Raw genomic sequence first — 17,669 nt, 5'->3', positions numbered from 1 at the left:
AGCAATCCAAAACAGTCCAGTGGCAGCTTTAAGACCAAGTTTTATTCAGGTACAAGCTCTCCCTCCTCTGCTAGGGCAGATCTGCATGTCCCCATCCCCCCCCCCCGCTACCAATCCAAAACAGTCCAGTGGCATCTTTAAGGCCAAGGTTTATTCAGGTACAAGCTCTCCCTCCTTTGCAAGGGCAGATCTGTGTGTCGTCCCCCCCCCCCCATAGCTAGCAATCCAAAACAGTCCAGTGGAGCCTGAGCAGTGGGTGTTGCCTTCTGACACACTTCCGGTGATGTCAGGGGGTGTGGCATATACAACTAATTTATGCTAATGAGTTATGCTAATGAGCCCCTGCACCTCTTTTTCTACGAAATGACCCCTGGTTACAATAGCTCAGTTTTGTACAGCACTATTTTTGTTCAAGTAGGCTCAACTGACATTACAGCTATGACGCTGGTGTTCACAGCAAGGCTGGATTCCCATGCTACCACAAGCAGAGGTTTCCTGTGACAGTTTTTGCTGTGCTCATGTGCTCTCTTCACCCTTCCCAATATGACTGAAGGCATCCAGGTTTGAGAAATCTTAAATCAAATTAAAACCACGGAGGTGATGTCCAAATGCACCCCTCCAGTCTGAGGAAACCCCGAAGTGGATGTAAAGGGTTGCCAACAGTCTACCACCCACCAGGAATTAGTCATATTCCTATGTACTAGTCAAGTTAAAAATCTCTACCCATGATTCAGAAACTCTCTCGGCAAGCAGCCACACTTCTTACCCTGGTTTCAATTCAGACTGGTGTCTCACTGCACTGTAGCGGATGGCAATTGTACATGCTCTGGCTAAAGACCGCGCAGAATCACCTACAATGATTGAGCGGATAAATACCATGGTGCCATAGGTCAACTTGTCACTAAGAGGTTTCACATATGTGCCATCTGGTTCAACCTAGGAGATGGAAACAGCACACTGATTTTAAGGCTCTGTTCATGTAGCATCATGTTTATAGTCTTAAGCGGCTACATTTGTAAGGGGTGGAGGTTGAAGAAAATTCCACTGGCTTGCTGACAAGTTTAATCTGGGCTATGTTTGTTCTCTCCATGCAGGGACTTAATCAGGACAGGGCCAGAGGCACAAGCTCTTGGGTATAAGCCAAAGGGCTCTTGGACCTTGGTTCACAGCCTGAGTCCTGCAACTCCTCTCAGTGGACCAGGACCAGCCCAGATATATTTCTGATTTCCTCTTATTTGTTTGAACAGTTTGGTTAGTTTGGCATTCTCTGTACACCTCTTTGGGTCCCTTTGGGGAAAAACCCAATATAGAATTGCTTTGATAAGTATACAGCTTGCTTTGCCACAGGACACACACAAACATTAGCTTAGGCTAGCAAGAGATGCTAAAAACAACAAAAAAGGGTTCTTTATGTTCAAAGTAAGAAAAAGAACAATGACACGGTAGGCCCATTGTGGGGACAGGACAGTGAAACTGTAACAGGTGATGGAGAGGGAAGAACCTGCTCAGTTCCTACTTTTCCTCAGTCTTCTCTTGCAAGGGAAATGGTGCTCAACATGGCAAAAACAACACACATGATGAGGGAAGGGAATTGCAACCTAGGATCAGCATGGGGATAGTACATTAAACACCTAGTTTTTAAAAATGAAACTAAGTCCTCGGGGCTAGATGAACTGCATCCCAGGGTACTAAAAGAACTCGTGGATGTAATCTCTGAGCCACTGTCCATTATTTTTGAAAATTCTTGGAGAACAGGTAAAGTGCCAGAAGATTGGAGGCGGGCAAATGTTGTCCTCATCTTCAAGAAGGGGAAAATGGAGGATCCGGATAACTACTGACCTATCAGCTTGATGTCTATACCTAGGAAAGTTTTAGAACAAATCATCAAAGAGTCAGTTCTTGAGTATTTAGAAAGGATGGCTGTGATTACTAAGAGCCAGCATGGGTTTCTCAAGAAAAAGTCATGTCAGACTAACCTTATCTCTTTTTTTGAGAACGTTACTACCTTGCTGGATCAGAGGAATCCTACAGACATAAACTGATTTAAGTAAGGCTTTTTTATAAGGTTCCACATAATATTCTTATAGACAAATTCGTAAGATGTGGTTTGGATCCTATTACTATTAGGTAGATCTGTGACTGGTTGACAGATTGCACCTAGAGAGTGCTTGTAATTGGTTCCTCATCCTCTGGAGAGGAGTGACAAGTGGAGTGCCTCAAGGATCTGTCCTGGGACCTATTTTTTTCAACACCTTTATCAATGATTCGGATGAAGGGATAGAGGGAATGCTTATTAAATTGGGAGGGGTAGCAAATATAGCAGAAGATCGAGGACACAGGATAATGTTGACAGGATGGAAAACTGGGCTAAAACAAATAAAATGAATTTCAATGGGTATAAATGCATTTAGGAAGAAAAAAATCAAACACATAATTATAGGATGGGGGAGACTTTTCTTGGCAGTAGTATGTGTGAAAAGCATCTAGGGATCTTAGTAGACCATACACTGAACATGAATCAGCAGTGTGATGTGGTAGCTAAAAAGGCAAATGTGATTTTGGGCTGTATCAACAGAAGTATAGTGTCCAGATCACGCGAAGTGATGGTATCACTTTACTCTGCTCTGGTTAGACCTCACCTAGAGTATTGTGTTCAGTTTTGGGCACCACAATTTAAGAAGGATATAGACAAGCTGGAACAAGTCCAGAGAAGGGCAACAAAGATGGTGAGGGGTCTGGAGAACAAGTCCTATGAGGAAAGGTTGAAGGAGCTGGGTATGTTTAGCCTGGAAAGGAGATGACTGAGAGGTGATATGATAACCATTTTCAAGTACTTGAAGCGATGTCATACAGAGGATGGTACGGAGTTGTTTTCTGTTGCCCCAGAAGGTTGGACCAGAACCAATGGGTTGAAATTAAATCAGAAGAGTTTTTGGCTAAACATTAGGAAGAACTTCCTGATAGAGTGGTTCCTCAGTGGAACAGGCTTCTTTGGGAGGTGGTAGGCTCTCTTTCTTTGGAGGTTTTCAAACAGAGGCTAGATGGCCATCTGACAGCAATGCTGATTGCGTGAACTTAGGCAGATCATGAGAGGGAGGGCAGGAAGAGTTGCATCAATGCTTAGTTCTTGTGGCCCCTTCTTACATGCCATGGGAAATGCTGATTGCCATGTTGGGGTCAGGAAGCAATTTTTCTCCAGGCCAGTTTGGCTGGAGATCCTGGAGGGTTTTTTTGTCATCTTCTGGGTGTGGAACAGCAGTCACTAGGGGTGTGGGGGAAGGTATTTGTGAATTTCCTGCCTTGTGCAGAGGGTTGGTCTAGATGATCCTGGAGGTCACTTCCAACTGTATGGTTCTGTTATTCTATGAAACATGCCAACAGGATGTTTTTTTAGAACAGCTTTCAAGGAACTACCTGGGACCAGGAAGGGAGAGGCTGCTACCACTTAGGCCTGCAGACTAGCACCTTTTCCAGCTCTTGTCAGTAGATTTAGATGTTTTGCAATTGGTGAAACAACCTTATGAAGTGCAAATGATAACAAGAAGCGACTGTGTGCATGCTGGCGTTTTGTATTAAAGGGATATCAGTAATGAATGCCTTGATGTATTTGGACTTTGTTTTTAAATTATGGTTTAAAAATGTGTCAACTGCTTTGGTTCCCATATTCCAGGAGAAAAGAAGCATATAAATATTCCACCCACATCCCACTTTTAGTTTAAATAAAAACATACAAATAACATTTAAATAAACCCCCATCTCTTCCAGCTTTAAATAAAATCACAGTTCCTCCAGCTACTCAGTGATGCATCCATGCTTATTATGAACTGGGGGGGGGGGGAATCAGATTACCCCAATTATTAAAAGGTCAGATTATGTACATGATAAAATTTAGGGTGGAGGATATCAGCTACTAAGTATGTATTATGAACATTAATTCAGTAGGCAGGGAGGAAGAAGTTGTGGCAGGAACCAGTATGAGGTTAATGGGCAGCAAACCCAACTGGCTATTAAGTTCAATTTATAGGAACAGGAAGACCAAGGAGATGTTTTCACTGATACTGGTGCCACAATCGTCACAAGTATAGTTTCTTCTCATTTTGTACAATCACAACCCTGATTCACTCCTAAAAAGAACCAGCTTCCAGAAAGCAAGAACTACAGATTAAGTAGAACTTTAGAAGTCAGCACTCCCTCGTAACAAAGTAGGATTTTATATTAACTCTTGATTGTTCTTCCTTTTAGCCCAGGTCAAGTGAAAAGCTAGCTCCTGAAAAACAGCATTTCTAAAATATAAAACAACTCTTCTGTTCAATAGAAAGCTTATCTGGGAGAAGAACACTTTAACTACAAGGGTCTCCTCTAAGCTGATTGAATAACCATCCATTTTAACTGCCAAACTACAAAGAGAGCACAGTTTACCTTGGCAAACTTCATTAGCATGTTCTCCCGGGGAATGCGGAAATTGTCCATTTTCAAGTAGCCGTTATCCATTTCATCGTAACCAAATTTTGGTCCAATGTCACCGACAGTAATGCCTGGCAAAGAGGGCACAGCAATAGGGATAAGTAGGAGACACCTTCAGGCTCTTAAGGTAGAGCTAAAGTGGTGTCCATAAGATAATACTCTGCCACAATAACCAGCTGTTAAGTATCACAGACTGGCAATGTGAATGCCATGTTCTTAACTGTTCTGCTGAGGAGCCTATGTAGCTTTGCCTGTGACTGCAAGGTCAGAGTTCATATTGTCAAACTTGAAGTAGCTGTATCTTTCATTCAACATAACAGCATGTGACTTCAAGAACAAACTTGCATTCTCTATGGATTCTCAAAGACTGGCTAGGCAAAACAAAGAATCCTGACTGTGGACAGAGACTGCAAAAATTGCTCCTCGAATCTGAGAAACCTCTGTCGATTAGGTTAGACATGATATGGTTTGCACAGCGTTCTTGCCTTTGTTTGCCTAAGCAGAGGGAAGAAGGTGCAGAGAAGGGAATGAATTCCTTCAGTGGAAGGTCAGTAGCATAAACTTCCAGCCTAGAGATCTAATCACAACACAGTACCATGGACAAAATGGGCCTCAGGTGAATGCTTAAACTGTTTCTGTACATATATGAGGATATTTTAGATCTTCATTTACAATTTTAGCTCTTCTCACTGTCTTGGAGACCTCTCTGAAGTGTCTTTATAAAAAATAATGTATTTATATAATCAGAAAAATGAATGTGAAATTCTTCCCACAGCCCTCTGGATTCTGACCAATGTCTCCTTATTTCAGAAGCTAGCATCAACCCACTTCCCCCTAAGCAAAGCACAGGCCCCATACCTGGCAGCGGTTCATGAGTTCCCAACTGGCGTATGGGCACAATGAATGCATGTAAACCATGGTTCTGGCCTTGTGTATGAAGCTGTGCCAAAACAATGGCGTGGTTTGATGTTTTACCCACTGGAAGGAAGAAAGAAAAACATGAGTCTGTGGAAAACTTCATGTAAACCAATAAATATAAATTATATCTACGTTTGCTGAATATTAACCTTGTTAGCCAGCAGTTAACATGACACATAAAACTGCCTTGTAGTGAATCAGACCCTTGGTCCATCAAAGTCAGTACTATGTACTCAAACTGTCAGTGGGCCTTCAGGGTCTCTGGGATAAGTCTTTCACATCTGCTACCACCTTATCCTTTGAACTTGAGATGCTGGGAATTGAACCTGAAACATTCTGCATGCCACACAGATGCTCTACCACTGAGCCAAAGTACCACCACAGATGCATGCAAAAGTGGTCAAACAGGCAAGTCTAAAAGCCTCACTTGAGAATGAACTTGGAAAAGACTTTTGCCTGCAATGTAGGAAATTTTACCCCAATAATAAGGAAAGCAGAGGGAGAACTGAGACAGAGCAGGAAACCTATTCAAGTAAGGTTTCCCAGAGAAAAACTAATCAAGCCTCTCAAATGTAACAGAACTTCCTGCTATCCCAGCCTCTCATGAAAGACCTGGAAACATGATGAATCTAAATGCTTTACATGGAAGAAAGCATTTATTTATGACTGGTGGCACCGTTATCTAGAGAAAGTCAGTTCCAGCCTGCTGATTCTACAACCTGGCCCCAGAAAAAGATGAACGACCTTTTAGAACCTAAGTGCTTTAAGAAAACATTTAGTTTCACTGTTTAGGAAGGAAAAAAAATATTCAGGCAGAAAATGGAAAGAATTTCTACTTTAATTTCAAAGTACTTCACTTACATCCACCTGGCCACCACTTAATAGAAGTCACAGTGGGACTGTTTAGGATGAATTCCTGAGTAGCAGGGTCATAGGTGGCTGTGGTTTCCAAGCCTCGGAGGTGAGTTCCTGTAGGCAGGCAGCATATGTTATCCCAACGGTCATGAAATCCAGCAGAGACACGCACAAAACTGGACATGTTTCAACTCCAGTGGAGATGCAAGTACAGATAAGCATTACAAGAGACAGAAAGGATATACCAGGGGGGTTTGCATTTAGAAAATGAGAAATCAGAAGTGCAAACAAAGCAACTACAGGTGCAAAAACTTGCAAACATTATTACTCTGGTTGATTCAACCATTAGTGTAAGATCATAAATCTGAACATTCTACTTTTTGGCACCTCCAGCCTGAAATCTTACTGGTTTTACAACCCTGTTTGCAATTCAGTTTCCTTGCCTAGTTTTCATTAAGTCATACACGTGAAGTTGAAGTCATAAATATCCATCAATGTCAATTAAAGAGCACTATGATTGAGTGTTCCCCTCTTAGTACCACTCTTATGGTAAGGTCATTTCTCCCAGATTCAGATACCATGGGGCTAAGGATCCACAGCTATCCTGGGTATTCAAATATTGGGTCCACTGTGCCTTTCATCTCCAAATCTTGACTTTTTTCATTTTAATTGATGCCTACAAGGAATGGCCTAATCCTTGGCATTAGTGCTGTGCGTGGAACCACAGGGTTTATTCAGACTGAACCAGGAAGCCTAATGGGTGTTGATGTATTTGTCCACCACGACTCACACAGAGTAATGTGACCTCTTCAAAATAAGAAGCGAAATTTTACTACAGGTTCAAAGTGGCCTGTGTTTTTGTGGTTTTTCGGGATGACAAATTCTCACTCCTCCTATGTACATTTGGAATGAGTACGTGGTATCTTTGACAGAGTCAGAGCAAGTTTAATGTATATATTTGGGACTTTGACAGTTTGAAACAGTCATAGAATTGTGAGCAAGGGACAGAGATGCACCTGTGGTCAACTATGTTGTCATTTACAAACTTATTCATCTTTAGCAAAACATGATGCATTCTACAGGTTAACAATTCCAACTTTCGGCACTTCAAAGGGAAGGAGCCTAGATGCTGGCAGTAGCAGTTAGCTTTAAATGTGAAGACAGTCTTGGATGTCTAAATTGATATCATGGATGTCTAAATTGATCCCATGGAGAATGCTTGTCCTTCTCAGGTGTTGGAAATGTTGTGTCATCCTCAGGGGTCGTTTCGTAGAAAAAGAGCTAGGGGAACTCATTAGCATAACTCATTAGCATATGCCACATACCCTGACATCACTGGAAGTGTGTCATAAGGCCACACCCCCTGACATCACCGGAAGTGTGTCATAAGGCCACACACCCCGCTGCCGGCCTTGCAGCTCCACTGCCGAGCCCCATGAGGGGCCCGGCAGTGGACCTGCAAGGCTGGTGGGAGTGCAAGGAAGCCCCGCGAAGGCCCTCCCTGGCCCCAGGCAGGCAGGGGTGGGGAGAGGCAGGGAGGAAGCAACTTACCCTCCCTCTTCTCCTGCCTCCTCCACCGCGATCCCCCGCGACCCCCCCCCCCCCGAAATGATCTCTGGTCATCCTGCATTCACCTCCCTCCAACTATAAAACTGAAAGCAATTTGCATCACTGTGTTTTAGGAAGATGAATGTGACCAGAAATGATGTTTGTAGTCTTGAGACTTGAAGACAGCCTGCCCTTTGCACAAATTCCCCATTAAACCTTCTGTTTACTCATTTTTCCCAGCATGCCTATAATATATTTATGATCCATTTAGTTCACAGTTGTAGACAGTCACTTACCAAGATGCTTGAGGCAAGTACGAATTACCTCCAGGCAACTGAGTAAGGATGTTTTTGTAAACTGGAAGAAAATTAGTTTCTCTCTCCCTGTCTTTTCAGGTCAGTAATGCTACAAATTATTAAACATAGCTAAACACATAGCTAAGCAGGAAGGCTTGTAACTTGCTCTTATTTACAAGGCTACAAGGAGTAATGGGTTCAATTTCCCATTACTTTCCTCTGTCAAACTACAAAAATGGGGAGGAGTGAGAGGTACTTGGAATGAAATATATATGCAACTTCCATCATTTAGTTCAACCAAAGAATTTATTTTACCATTTACAAAACTCAGTGGATCCATCAGTGAAAGGTGCTGATGGCTGATCTTTCCTACTTTCCCCTCTCCCTGAAAAGTTGATTCCTCGGGTTGTAGGATCCACAGGTCAGGAGACTGAAATGATGACACTGTTATTGGGAGACAGGGAAACTTTGTCTGCCTTCCATAGCAGTCTCCAGCCCCACATGGTTATTAGTTCACACAGATTCCGTAACCTGAGGAATCAGCCTTCCCAGGCTCAGATGGGACAGCTGGGGGGAAGGGAACACAGGTAAAATCTTGCCAACCCTTGTGCTGATGGACGGCAGGATCCAACCCAGTGTTTTGAATGCAGATTTCTACATTCTTGACCACAAGCAAAGTCGTCTTGCAGGGGGAAAATAATGGATTAGGACTATCCTAGCAGAAGATCTCAGATGAAGAATGTTTTGCGAGTAATTCCTTGGACCAATTCCCAAATAAAACAAAGCTGGACTGTTCTTTCAGTATTTCAATTAACCTCTGTTCTTCCATCCTTATGGTGAATATATTAATTAGGGCAAAAGGCATTCCAAAAATCCAGGTGGAGACAGTGGCGATGTATTCATTATCACCACACCTTATACACTGAAAACATTTAACTAACTGCATAATTGAGTGATTAACGTGCACTTCAATTACAGCTAGATGTACCAGAATTTCGTCACTACAAACTTAACTGATACTATCCTATGAATCACATGAACTCTTAAAATTTAAGGAGTTCATTACTCCCCAGGGCTCACAGAAAACTGGGGAGAAGCTTCCACTTTCTTTTGGAAGCTAAGGTTATCATCTATACAGATATGCTACCCTTGCAAGTAATACTAGAAAGTACTGTACCATGGCCCATCTCTGTCTGCGCATATGTGCCAATGATCTCCAAGTTCCAAGCAGGCATGAAGAAGCGATCCTGCTGTTCTTGGGTTGCTTGGGTTAGAAGGGTGGGCAGGAACATGCCCAGATGGAGGTCCAGAGGCTCAGGTCGTCCATGGTGAACAAAGCTGTGGAGAAATGCCGAGGGAAGGGAATGTGAAGGGATGTTATAGGGTTGAAGCAAGTGAGATTAGAGGTGTAGATCGGAGGGGGAGACAAAAATAATCGTGTGAATAAGAATTTAGCAAGCTCACTTTTGATCAAAACACCATCTTTTCCCTCACAGTTAGAGCAGTTGTAGAACTATGTGCCAGCGCCCAATGTTGAGGAGGATATTTTCTTCCTGTGGTTAAAATGGGGACATGATAGAGCTACCCTCTCTGCTGTAGCAACAAATCGTCCCCCCCCCCCTTACAAACCAATTCTGTTAGTGAAGCATTACCAGAAATGCTCCTGGGCTTTCATATGCCCCTTGAAAGTTGGTGTACCCCTAAACCAGTAACCCTAAAGCTACTGATTCTCATTTAAATCGGGTGCCAAGCAAAAAATGTGGACAAAAACCAGTTCAAATGTAACTGGCTTGCACTACAGTTTAAGGGTCCTTCCTCCTCAGATTAATCTGACCTCCTCTACTATGGATTTAAAATATTCTTCAAGAGTTCTCAAAGCTAAAATAAAGATGGTGTTCTGACTCAGCAATCAAAGCTAGTGAATGGATCCATAGCTTTGTGTAAAAGCCAACATTTACAAAACATAAGCCAATCACCAGAAAAGATCACCCCAAACCAAGCAGACATGCTTCCTTATGATAACCTCATGGAACGTCAGTGGGGTTTTCAACTCAGATTACAGTAGTAACATACTTGTGGTATTCTTACAGCTCCACACATCCTTGTGTGCAGTGCTAGTTTCACATGAGCAGATATAGTGATTAAAAGTATGAGCCAAGTGGTCCTTGCTGCAAATCTTGTCTCTGACATGACCTCATAAGCAGCACCAGCACAGCCTCTGCAATAACATCTCATATTTGCCTAGTTCACAAGATTACTGTAGAGAATGATTTAATCAGTTATGTTGAACACTTTGAAAACTTAACAGTGTACTATATAGATGCTGTGCTATTTCACTACCTGAGAACAATTTGGATTGTTCTTTGGTGCAAATGCCTCGGGGAAGTTTGCAGCTGGCTGCATAGCCTTCCCACAAAAATGCAAGCAGGACCACTTTTATGGATGCTAACCCTACCTTAGAAGGTGCCGACTGCATGGCAATACCAGCATCCAAACTGCAATATCATCATATGTCTAGCCCTTCTGAAGAACCCCTTCACATAACAGAAAGGTAAGGATGATAATACTTAAAAGATTTCACCAGAGAGTCATCTGTGATCATTCTCCAGCATGAGGAGAGACTGTGTCTTTGTAGTGACGTACTAAATTAATGAACAACAAATTCCATAAAATTCCATACGCAAATCTTTGTGACTGAGAAGCAGAACAGCAGATCTTTATCACAGACATCTCCACCTTGGGCATCCATTCTGCTGTACAGTTTCTAGATAACAATGCCCAGCGTTTGAAGTCTTAAAGAAAAGTGAGGTTTGCGGTCTAAGCATAACACTGCTGAGGCCCCACTTGGCCTCTAGATTTATTTACTGTTGCAAGGGGAGCTTTGGCTCCCCAATTCAGCAATAACAAAGACCTAGAGAAAAGAACCCCCTACTCAAACCAACAAGCCATTGCAAACGTTAATTTTTGAAGTTTGCCAACTTGCTGTTTTCAAACAGCCAATAAGATTTACTCCATGTGTACGACTGAAGAATGTTTAAGAGAAAACTCCCCCCCCCCAAAAAAAAAAAATTAAGGTCACTCCCAAGCCAGTCCCAGCCATGCTAGATATTTCACTCAAAGTTCCTATTCTAAGTCAGCACTAATCAGACTGCATTGTGTAGATTACCCAGCAACCAACAAGCAAGGACCTCTAGCATTCACATGCTATCAAAAACAATTATCTGAAACAGAAGATACAGTCATGCACCATCTTCCTCCAGGACTGTAAAAAGGTTAGCATGATTAGCTATCATCAACATACAGGTTAGCTGGCTGAATGATATCAACAGACTGACCCACAGGCAGGGAAAGAAGACACACAAGGCATGCAAAAAGAAATCACTTCCACGTACAAGGTCTGAGGAGGAGGGGAAAGGATGGCAACAAACAAGAGCAAGAATTTGCTTGTTCATATGATGTTCTATCCAGTTCACAGCCTCTGGCCTCCGGATAACTTGTTTGAAGTTCACCACTATTGCAGTCAAATGCCAGTATGATGCATTTCATTAAAACTGTTGAATGCTTTATAGCGGCAACATCAAGAGTTAACAATGTAGTCATCATAGAAAGTAAAAAACCCACACATTTGGCACACTGTTATCCATGTTTGTTGTAGACAGGCCACTGTAGAGTCCATTTCTTCTCTAGGGTGCTATACTGCATTCAAGCACCCCAAACTGAGTCATCAATCTGAACTAGGGCCTTGAGCTCTGACAAGTGTGGGGTGTTCCTCTCCCTCCCCCAATCACAGAGTTGTAGCCAATGGCTACAGGAAAACACTGAAATGCTTGAGACTCGTAGCCTTGAGTACAGTTTGCTCTTGGACTCAAGAAATCCCTTCTGCTCATGCAGTTGATAAGAGGTGCCTCATTGACAACATGGGACACTGGATGTTCCACTGGAGTTCTACTTGCAGTAGAAATATAGAAACACAGATCATTTTGAATGATGCCAAATTGCTTAGCTCAGAAAGAACACACACATGCACACATATTTTTATTAAGTCCATCAAGAGAAACTGAATGAAGGTGAAGGGAAGTGGTGGATGGCGTGTGACACACTAAGAACCAATCCTTCTTAAACAAGATTCAGAGCTTGAATACGTTTGCTATCATCACATGAATTGGTACCAACTCTTTCTGCCTGGTACAGCAGCAGTGCATCAGACCACACTTTCTAGCCCAGAAACAGGTTTCATATGCTACTATGATGACCACACAGTGATCTATGTGAAGCAGCACAAGCCATTTTTCCCCTTAAGTACTCATATCAGTCAGCAGATGTGTAGCAGCTGCTCAAGTCAGTACCAGACATGTTTGTGAACACACTTCTGTACAACAATACCATAGAAAACAGACATATGAAGTAGTTGAAGGCATATGCAGCTGAGTTAGTACTTTGGTATCATACCACAGCAATGGGCAGCTTCTATATTCACAGAAGAACCTGGTTGACAGCTGTCAAGATGACTATCAATCTTGGGAATAATTCTGAGCAATGCAATTCAAGATCATAAAACCAGCAAACAGTCTGGAGGTGCTTTCAAATGTACAAAAAGCAGAATGTGTGCATATGCAGCTACATGCAGATAGGACAGCCAAAACTGTAAAAGACTCAATTTTCACCAAGGTTTTTAACTTTTGGTGATTTCATAATGAAAATGCAGGAGTTTGCAGTTATAGTGCAGAGTGTATTCATAACTCATCCAAAAAGAACTAACCGTGCCCCATTTCTGTCTGAGCGTAGGTGCCAATTATCTGGAATCCACGGGCCAGGGGCAGCCATTTCTCTTGCTGGGCAACAGTGCACTGGTTCTGTAAAGTGGGTGTAAACATGCTGTAGTGCAGATCAATGGGTGCACTGTAAGTGCCCATGCACATTCTATGAGAGAGAGAGAGAGGATCACATGAGGCTTTGGCAGATTTCTCTCCTTTTTCCCCCAGGCACACACTGGAATCTTAACAGCCATCTAGCTTGTAAGAACTAACGTTCTAGACAAACAGTAACAATCAAGAAAGATAATGGGAAAACTCATTTCATTACTGCTAAACCCTGTGTCGTGAAGAGTCAGACTCGCCTGTGCGACTGAACAACAACAACAACAACAAACCCTGTGTCAATGGTTCCTTTGAAAAAAAGATACAAAAACATAGTGAAGTTGAATTCAGAACTTTTACACCATTCATGTAATCAGAGAGCTCTCTGCTTGCACTCTGTTTGCAGTACATTCAGCCAGTACATTCAGCCAATCTTGATGATTTAACTTATCTTTGTGTAATAGTTTTAAAGCCCAGTTGGAATTTGTACCTTCAAATCCCCCCCCACCAAGATTTAATCAGAAACCAAAAGAACCCCAAAATACAGCCAGAAGTTATAGAATGTTAACGCCTTTATTTAGTGCATGCTTTGAACAATACTGGAGCTTGTATAGGGTCCTGTGATTCTGACAAAATTGGAAAGATGTGGAAAAGAAGATGGGAGGACAAAGGAAAGAGCCATGAACAGAGCTCAGAAGAACACTGAGACAAACTATGAGTTAAGGATAGACTTTAAACCAGGGGCGTCAAACTCATTTGTTATGAGGGCTGGAACGGACATAAATGAGACCTTGGTGGTAGGCCTGTAGCTACAGAGGGGCTCACCACCCTCCCTTCCACCTGCTCAGACTAAGCAGGAGGAGTGCCCCCTGCATGCCAACCATGCCAAAGCCAGCCGGCAGCCTTTGCCTGGGCCAGTCCCCACTACCTGGGGCTGTGTTGGAAAGCACGTCCATCACAAAGCAGCCCTGTGCCACCAGACAGGGGTGGGACAGAAGAGATCCACAGCGGGAGAGATCCACATCCAAAGCAGGGTTGTCGGTGCTGTGAGGTTAAAAGGGGGCGAGGAGCAGGATGGGGGCTAGTGTGAGTCCCCACAGGGGAAAAAGACAGGTGGGGTGCAAAGGAGGAGCAAAACAACTAAATGAGGGGGGTTGATTAGAGTTCAGGTGCATTTGGAGTGCGGGCGCGTGGCCTGCTTCTCCCTTTTAAATGCTTTGAGGGAGAAGGGGGTGGCCACAAAATTCAGTGCCCCCCAACTTTTAAAAGGTCCCCCCTATTTAAAAAAACCCTGGCTATGGGCCTGCTTGTTGGGCCAGGCCATGTGTGTCATAAAATGCAATGCCAGGTAGTGGAGATATAAACATTATAAAGGATACAAACACACTTAATTTTTTTAAAAAAAACTTTAAATAAAACATGCTTAAAACTCTAGCATTCTTGCAATATTTTGTCTATTAAACCGTCTCTGATAACTGATACCTCTTGCTCTGAATTATTGCATCAAAATATCTGTGCTGTAGCAATCTTGAGTATGCTGCTCAGGTGTGTAACCTGAAAACCTACTTTTGATTTATTGACATTCATTACAGAAATCTCATATTATGTGCTTTTGTACATAAGTTGTTTCATGTGCTGGTCAAGAACATGAGAAGGCATCCTGACACAGACTGAGGGCTATGTGTTTGTCTACAAAACTACAGTCTTCCCCAGAAAAATAACTACAACTCCTATGAGGTAGTGCAAGAATAGAGAGACAGCAATGTATACTGGTCAGTACCAGCCTGCTATCTGGGAAGTCTAAATTCAAAATCCCCAGTCTACAAAGGAAATACGCTGGATGAACTTGGTCTGGACACACATTCTCAGCCTAATCCACCTCACTGGCTTGTTGTTATTCCTCATCTAAACAGTTCACATTGCTTTCCTTCTGAGAAAGACTAGATCATGAGGGCATGAATACAATGAAAAAGGGGAGGGAAAGCAGTTGCATCCAGGAGAGCCCTGGCATAAGGAGCCGAACAAAACACACACTGTAGCAAGGCACACAAAAGCTTATACCTTGAATAAAACTTTGTTGGTCTTAAAAGTGCTTTGTATTTCTCTCATGCAATTGAGGCAGCTGAACAAAGCAAGGCAGGAGGAAGGGGAGGAGTTTCAGCCAATGGGAGGAGAGAAAGGCTTACCTGTGTGATTGAGGCAGCCTGGCCAGGAAGCAAGCTCTGGCTCAATCCCTCCCTTCCTCTGAGAGGGGGAGGGGCCTCAGCAAGTGCAGAGAACAGAAGCTTGCCTATCTATCTCTCCTGTGCAACTGAGTCTGGTAAAGCAAGCTGCGACACAGCAGCAGCTCTGGAGAAAGAAGCAGGAGACAGACAGTTCCTTGCAGGCTGGACAGGAGCTCTTTGAGGGCCTCATCCAGCCCGTGGGCCATATGTTTGACACCTCTGCTTTATACCAACAAAAGTCTATTCCACCTGCTTGAGGAAAATACATCATATGCTTTATTTATTATTTATTTATTATGTATTTAAATTTATAACCCGCCCTCCCCGTGAACGGGCTCAGGGTGGCATACAGATGGGGCCAATGCCCAATACATAAAACATTAAAACTGCATTTTAAAAACATTCAATACAACATAAGTGCTCTCCACAATATCTAACAAGGGAACGTATGACGTCTTCAGGATGGTATCCTTAGTGGCTCGTTGGATAGCCCGTTGCATTTCAGATTAGGGATGGGCAGGAATTGAACTGATGAACTGAAGTTTGTCATGAATTTTGGGCAGTTCATGAAGCCATGTTCATGAACTGAAAAACCACCCATTTTATTTATTTTTATTTATTCATTCAAATTTATACCAATTTTGATACAGTTCATGGCGATTCGTGTAGTACAGAAAGCAGAGATTTAAACCCCTGATTTCTGCTCTTCATGAAAAACAGCTCCTCACCATTTCACTTGTTTGGCTTTCTACTCCTCACAGCTTTTCAAGAGGAGCAGAGAGCAGGGGTTTAAATGGCTTCAAGCCTGGGGCTGGCTGGCTGGGGCTTTCTTCGGCAGCCAGCCCCAGGGGTTGGCTACCCAAGAAAGCCCCTTTAAATAGATGAGCTATGCAGAGCAAACTGCTCCATGTGGATAAGCTGTGGCTAGCTGCCCAAGAAAGCCCCTTTAAACAGCTGAGCCATGCAGAGCAATTCGCTCCACGTGGCTCAGCTGTTTAAAGGGGATTTCTTGGGTTCAGCTCCAAGCCATTTAAACCAAACAGCTGAGGGGGACACCACCACTCAGTTATTTGGTTTAAATGGCTCAGAGCTATTTAAACCCCTGCCTTCTGCTCCCTGAACCCATCTGAACCAGTTCAGTTTGTGAACCAAGCTCCCAGTTTGTACAAATTTGTGGTTTGGTTCATGGTTCAGCCACCAACTGCACTATAAAAATGCAGTTCATGCCCATCCCTATTTCAGATCCCTCTGTTACAGAAAGGCTTGCCAGACAGTTAAATATTTAATACAGTCAAAGACCCATAAATAGCCACCAAAGCCATTAAAACAAAAAGGATCTACAATTCAGCCAAACACCCCTTTTAAAATCTTAAGCATAACATTAAACTAGGCACTTCCATCTAAAAATTGTTGACAATATCTTATGAACTTCACAGCGAATGTTGCAGAAAGGCTTGCATTTATGATGTACAGAAAGCCAAAAACTGCAGCTTGCATCCCAGAATGACTCTAGTCTGATCTTCTTAGACAATGTCATACAAAGGAATCTAGATGTGCCTCCAATACTGCAGCAAGCAATGTAGTGCATATTATCTCAAGTTATGGCTCACTACAACTGGGGAACTATTAGCAACTACCATGGGTTTTTCTTTAAGAAGACATTATTAATCAGATGGTGATTGTTTACAGATGTCAACAGTCTCACTTTATGAAAGCTATTTAACAGACAGGACTAGGCATTTTCTTATACTTCGAGAGCAAGGAAGAATGCCATCACATGACCCGATCTTCAGCTTTTACTTGACAAACTGATTGGTTATTAGCAGAAGGAATTTCCATGCATTTCTCAGTACAGCACTTGCCATTTAGCTCTAATAATTCTGCATATTATTAAGAAATCTTGCTGCCAGTGATGAAAGCTACCACAGCCTTAAAGGAGAGTGAACTTTAGGAACATAAGAAATGTCCTGCTGGATTAAACCAGTGGCCCATCTAGTCCAGTTTCCTGTCTCACATAGTGGTTAATCAGTTCCTTTAGAAGGCCAATAACAGGGCATAAACGCTGATGTTTCCTCCTAGCTCTGGGATTCAGAGTTTCAGTATCTCTGAACGTGGAGGTTCCCCTCAGTCATCATGACTAGTAACCACTGATAGATTCCATTAATCTATCTAATCCCCTTTTAAAGCTATTTATTCCTGTGGCTATCACCAGGGGTCTTTGGGGGCCAGAGCACCGCTTTCGCAGCCTAGGAGCCGGTACAAATGGTGGCACGGCAAGCCCTACCCCCAGCTTCCCGTGCCAAAGGGCTAGGGCTAGGGCCAGGGGGAGGCCTGGAAAGCCCTGCAGCCGGGTCCCCCAGGCCCACGCAGAAGCGCTTTCATTCCCTCCTTTCCTTCTCTCCTTTTCCTCTTTCCCCCCTTCCCTTCTCTCTTTCTTTCCCACCTTCTTCTCTTCTCTTTTTCCTCCTTTCCCTCTTTCCCCCCTTCTTCCCTTCTCTTTCTTTCCC

The 17,669-nt window shown here is 43.0% G+C and overlaps 1 protein-coding gene across 4 annotated transcripts in view; it reads right to left on the bottom strand.

Moving 5' to 3' along the window:
• The window catches only part of ACOX1 (acyl-CoA oxidase 1, palmitoyl), a 38,944-nt gene that overhangs the window by 11,616 nt on the left and 9,659 nt on the right, over nucleotides 1-17,669 (bottom strand). The window contains exons 1-6 of one of the 4 annotated variants that reach the window (XM_015414485.1): nucleotides 12,841-12,983; nucleotides 9,259-9,419; nucleotides 6,244-6,351; nucleotides 5,323-5,442; nucleotides 4,420-4,535; nucleotides 767-936 (exon numbers count right to left, since the gene is read on the bottom strand). In XM_015414485.1, the coding sequence (XP_015269971.1) occupies nucleotides 767-936; nucleotides 4,420-4,535; nucleotides 5,323-5,442; nucleotides 6,244-6,351; nucleotides 9,259-9,419; nucleotides 12,841-12,905 (740 nt within the window). In that variant the 5' untranslated portion in view covers nucleotides 12,906-12,983. Of the gene's footprint in view, nucleotides 1-766; nucleotides 937-4,419; nucleotides 4,536-5,322; nucleotides 5,443-6,243; nucleotides 6,352-9,258; nucleotides 9,420-11,473; nucleotides 11,634-12,840; nucleotides 13,002-17,669 lie in introns of those variants that run through there. The other 3 variants (XM_015414486.1, XM_015414483.1, XM_015414484.1) reach the window with 3 other exon arrangements.

The sequence above is a fragment of the Gekko japonicus genome, unplaced genomic scaffold (assembly GCF_001447785.1).
Source record: "Gekko japonicus isolate JY-2015 unplaced genomic scaffold, Gekko_japonicus_V1.1 scaffold277, whole genome shotgun sequence".
Taxonomy (NCBI): Eukaryota; Metazoa; Chordata; class Lepidosauria; order Squamata; family Gekkonidae; genus Gekko; species Gekko japonicus.
The sequence above is the reverse complement of the archived record's forward strand: the minus strand, read 5'-3'. Positions and strand labels throughout refer to the sequence as shown.